This window comes from Alosa pseudoharengus, unplaced genomic scaffold, assembly GCF_046254945.1.
Source record: "Alosa pseudoharengus isolate Yale_2024_CS ecotype anadromous, Long Island Sound unplaced genomic scaffold, YU_APseudo_1.1 YU_APseudo_1.1_scf_20, whole genome shotgun sequence".
NCBI lineage: Eukaryota > Metazoa > Chordata > Actinopteri > Clupeiformes > Clupeidae > Alosa > Alosa pseudoharengus.
The window spans coordinates 3,470,243-3,475,858 of NW_027468664.1; the positions used below are offsets into that span (position 1 = coordinate 3,470,243).

The window sequence follows — 5,616 nt, forward strand, 5'->3', positions numbered from 1 at the left end:
GGACATTGTTATTTGCAAAGCCGGTGCTGGATAAACAAATAGTGCGTGCGACAGATGAAAAGTTCTTTGGTGTTGCTTTAACTAAACAAATAACTAGAAATTGTCATTCTTACTAATTTTAGCTATACAATTGTCCATACACCTGTGGAACACACACACATACATCTCTATCTCTACTACGCTGTGAACATCTTTGCCAAACTGCTGAAATATCACTTTCTTTCAAATGCTGAACTCTTGAGTCAATGTTCATTATCTTACACAGTGGAATGTGATTCATCTGTTGACAAAAGTCTTAAAAAACAATGTCTGGCCCCAGCTGTGGCACAACTGGCTGGGGCACCTGCACCGTACGCCGGCACCCGGGTTCTTTCTGGATCCCACCCCTGCTCTCTCTCCCATTCGCTTCCTGTCACTCTCCAGTGTCACTATCATTAAAGGCATAAAATGGCCAAAAACATATACTTTAAAAAAAACAAAAAAACAATGTCTGTATGAATGTAACGAGCAAGCATAACCACAGTTTTCTCACAGAGCATAAGTTGGCCTTCCTCTGATGCTGGAGCAGTTTTTCAAAAGCACTTCCTTAGAGAGCGTCTCCGTCTGGACTGTGATCGTAACTCTGAGTCCTGCACACATGAACACACACAGAGGCTCTCTGGGTCAGACACACTACAGCTGCCCACTGTGGTTTACTGGAGCAGTAATAAGCAGACGTGTCCATTCACAGACCTTCAGCAGGGAAGCTCTCACTAGAGAAGGTGCAGGAACAGTTGGAGGGGCCTGGACTGTCACACTTCTCTAAAGCACATGAGGAACGTATGCCTCCGTTCAGGTTGGGTGCAGCTGTCACTGTGATGTCCTAGCAGGAGAGAGACCCACAGACTCACACTGGGATCTGATAGGAAATCAACAACAACAACAACAACACCAATAACAACACAATGTAAACCTCTGTACCTGTCCAGTGCTGCTTCTGATCATGTGGACAGACATAATGTCCCTCTGCTGGGACGTCCCAGGAACCGAGACCCAGTCCGAGTTGGAACAGTCATGTTGGAACCTGCATCTGGAACAGAACAGAGAACACTGAGGCCCAAGGGTGAGGAGAGACATGGTGCTAACCATAGATATAGGTTTCTAATCTATACAGCATATGGTGCTAACCATAGATATAGGTTTCTAATCTATACAGCATATGGTGCTTACCATAGATATAGGTTTCTATACAGCATATAGTGCTAACCATAGATATAGGTTTCTATACAGCATATAGTGCTAACCATAGATATAGGTTTCTATACAGCACATGGTGCTAACCATAGATATAGGTTTCTATACAGCACATGGTGCTTACCATAGATATAGGTTTCTATACAGCACATGGTGCTAACCATAGATATAGGTTTCTAATCTATACAGCATATGGTGCTAACTATAGATATAGGTTTCTATACAGCATATTGTGCTAACCATAGATATAGGTTTCTATACAGCATACAGAACTCTGCGGCTAGACTTTTAACTAAGACTAAGAAGAGAGAACACTTCACCCCTGTGTTGGCTGAACTGCACTGGCTCCCTATTTCCTATAGAATTGATTTTAAGGTTATGTTAATTACTTACAAAGCTCTGAATGGCACAGCACCTTCATATATCTCTGAGCTTTTAATATCTTATCAACCACAAAGGAAACTTAGATCATCCAATTCTAATCTTTTAATCGTACCCAAAGTGCTCCACAAACAAAGTGGAGAAGCTGCTTTTATCCATTATGCCCCCAAACTATGGAACACCCTGCCTCTGTACATCAAGCAGGCGAGTTCAGTAAATATTTTTAAAAAAGATCTGAAAACATACCTGTACAGGAAAGCTTTTAGTTAACTCGTCTTATCCTGTAGACTACTTTTTCAGATTATTCTACATCTGCTGCTATTGGAGGGCGCAGCCAGCCAGAAGCAGATGGGCTCCCCCTATTAAGTCAGGTTCTGCTCAAGGTTTCTTCCTGGAATATGGGAGTTTTTCCTTGCCACAGTTGCCATATGGCGTGCTTGTGGGGGGTAAGAGGGTTAAGGCTGCCAGTCTTATGACATGTCATTTTCTATATTTTTGATATGTTGCTGAGTGGATCGATCATAAACGGCCCCAGCAATGAAGAAATGTGATTGATAATGACTGACTGACTTATTTTGTTACATGCTTCAAATGTAAAGCACCTTGAGCTGCATTCTGTGTATGAAAGGTGCTATACAAATAAAGCTTATTATTATTATTATTATATATAGTGCTAACCATAGATATAGGTTTCTATACAGCATATAGTGCTAACCATAGATATAGGTTTCTATACAGCACATGGTGCTAACCATAGATATAGGTTTCTATACAGCACATGGTGCTTACCATAGATATAGGTTTCTATACAGCACATGGTGCTAACCATAGATATAGGTTTCTAATCTATACAGCATATGGTGCTAACCAGGGTAGGAATTTCACGACGGCCACGACGGCCATGGCCGCCGTAGCCCCTTGCATTGGCCGTGAGGCCCCTTCGAAAATCAGAGGTTTACAGGCCACGGTGGCCTTGGTGCCCCGTTCTTTCAATATTCTGCTTTGCGTCCTACTAATAGCGATTTTTATTTAGTCTGTGGCCTGTCAAAATAATCTTAGCATTCACAGCGCAAATTAATTTAGTCTTTTACGCAGTGGAGAAAGTGACCGCGCAAGAAAGAAAGTGCGTCCAAATTCACCCATTCTTCTCAGTTGAACTACTCGCGAAGTAGCCTATTCATCACACAGACATCACAAGCATCACATGAAAGAGCTTTTTCTCAGCTTTTAAACGATGTTAGCCGATAATTGCTGTGTTGAACGGTTCGCGAGAAAAGTAAATAATATAATTCAATTTAATCATACATTCTATTGAGGGTTTTGCGTCCCATGATCTCACTACCCATTCATCTCGGTGGAATACTTCACGAACCCTTCTTTTAACACATGACATACCAGATATCAGAATAAACAGCAGACCTTACCGAACACAAAAGTGTAAAGCAGTCCCCTGTACAGTTAGCCGTTCCAGAGTAGCCTAATCTAGTTTTAAATTTGTAGCAAATTTCGACATGCATGGATGTCTCCAAATTTGGGCTTTACGTTTTACAATGTGTTTAAATTGTTCCACATGATTTCATAACGGGCCAAATACAAAATAAAGTTACAAATATCGCCTATATTGGTAAATCATAGGACAGCTGACTAAGAGTTTGTGAAAGTAGCCATAATGATCACAAAATGCTAAGCATGCATCTAGGCTATTTGAGTTTCTTAAAGCTGAGCTGTGCTTAAATTGTTTAATACATGATTTCATAACAGGCCAAATATAAAATAAATGTTATATATAGCCTAGATATCTGCAAATATTAGATGATCAGATGATTTACAGTTCTATGTAATATGTCATGTTTCATGTTTTTGTAATGTTTCATACAGTGATGCAGGTCTACTGCAGTGAATAGGCTAAATACTTGATATACTTAATACTTAATTCTTGAATTTCCCCCGGGGATCTATCTATCTATCTATCTATCTATCTATCTATCTATCTACCTATCTACCTACCTACCTACCTATCTACAACTTTGATCATTTGTATAGCCTACTACTGTATAGTTAACTTTGGCCTTGGTGCCCTGACATGTGGCCTTTGTGCCCCCCACCAAATATGCCCAACTGAAGGCCAAGTGGCCTTGCCCCCAGAATGGTGAAATTCCAAGCCTGGTGCTAACCATAGATATAGGTTTCTATACAGCATATAGTGCTAACCATAGATATAGGTTTCTATACAGCACATGGTGCTAACCATAGATATAGGTTTCTATACAGCACATGGTGCTTACCATAGATATAGGTTTCTATACAGCATATGGTGCTAACCACTAGAAGCATAGTGACTGTGTGCTGCCAATTAGGTGGTAAGAAAGAAGAAGTGAGAAGAGGTCTGCATCTGATATAGTCTGATATAGTCTGATATAGTAAGGGTGTGAATGACAAGCAAATATGGTTACAGTAAATGGTATGCCCAAGTGTGTATGTGTGCGCATGTACGTGCGTGTGGTCCAGTTGTCTTTGGTGGTGACAACACTTTGTTGTAAGTGTTAAAGTGCAATGCTACAATGTGAATGACAGATGTGTGATATGTGAGAGCGTGTTCAAGTGAGCAAGTGAGTAACTTTTAGGTCATTAACGCAAGACCACAGCGGTGCAGCTTCAAGTGAGTAACTTTTAGGTCATTAACGCAAGACCACATCGGTGCAGCTTCAAGTGAGTAACTTTTAGGTCATTAACGCAAGACCACAGCGGTGCAGCTTCAAGTGAGTAACTTTTAGGTCATTAACGCAAGACCACAGTGGTGCAGCTTCAAGTGAGTAACTTTTAGGTCATTAACGCAAGACCACAGCGGTGCAGCTTCAAGTGAGTAACTTTTAGGTCATTAACGCAAGACCACAGCGGTGCAGCTTCAAATGTTCTCACCTGTTCTGAGACACACACCAGCCACAGAAGGGGTCCAGGGCCGACCAGCAGTCCCCCAGAGTCTGATACACACCACACCGGGCCACAGGTACCTTTATCATCTACACACACAAACACACACACACACACACAGTATTTTAAGGTGAAGGCGCATAATAGATTTATAGCATTTTTTAATAGTAGAAAATGTATATAAAATCAAAGAGTAAGTTTTTGGAAAAAAGAAGCTTTGTGTACTATGTAGGCAGTTAGCTGAGTGCAGCAGATGTGTTTTGACATGGGTAGGTCAAAATGTGAAGGCACATAATAGATTTATAAAAAATTTTAATAGTAAAAAATCACCCTCAGACAAGATTCACCTTTGGCCAGGACGGCCATTTATTGGAACAGGAAGACTCATACGGACACAGACAACTACATAGAGCAACACAGGGGTAGTCTCAGCTGCACATACTACACACAATAAGGGTTTACCACACACATCAACACGAGGATAAACACATGAGGTACAACTAAAGAGACTAACACGCTAACAAATACACAACATGCTAAACGTAACTACAACTATTATAATCGACATTACACATTCTAGCATTCACTCGCACTGCATTCTGGGAGACACTCATTCAACGTTAGACATGTACATCCACCGACGCTACATAACCCCCTCCCGAGCCATTGTCGTCCCCGGCAATGACAGCTCAGCTCACCGCTCGCGGCTGCGTCGGTGTCAGTCCCAGTGCTTAGTCCAAGTGACCGGAAAGCCTCCGGCTGCACGATAACCCCTCCCGACTGGAAGGGCTCATTAAAAATATTTATAAAATTAAAGAATGGGTTTTTGGGAAAAAGAAGCTTTGTGCACTATATAGAGCAGTAATCCGAGTTCACCAGATGTGTTTTGACATGGGTAGGTCGAAAGGGCAAGCCGCATAATAGATTGAAATCTTTTATCAGCATAACAATTTCATAAAATCAAAACATGGGTTTTTTGACAAAAGAAGCTTTGTGTAATATAGGCTGGCCTTGTTTCAACATATTGTAGCGTCGGTGGATGTTCATGTCTAACGTTGAATGAGTGTCTCC

General features: G+C 41.2%; 1 protein-coding gene across 1 annotated transcript; it reads right to left on the minus strand.

The window, feature by feature from the left end:
- Positions 1-528: 528 nt before the first annotated feature.
- Positions 529-4,645, minus strand: LOC143136816 (plexin-C1-like). The gene is made up of 4 exons (XM_076297488.1): positions 4,534-4,645; positions 961-1,069; positions 733-862; positions 529-629 (listed from the first exon to the last, which is right to left on the minus strand). The coding sequence occupies exons 1-4, from the start codon at positions 4,632-4,634 to the stop codon at positions 529-531; spliced, it is 441 nt and encodes a 146-aa protein (XP_076153603.1). The 5' UTR covers positions 4,635-4,645.
- Between the last annotated feature and the right edge of the window lie 971 nt (positions 4,646-5,616).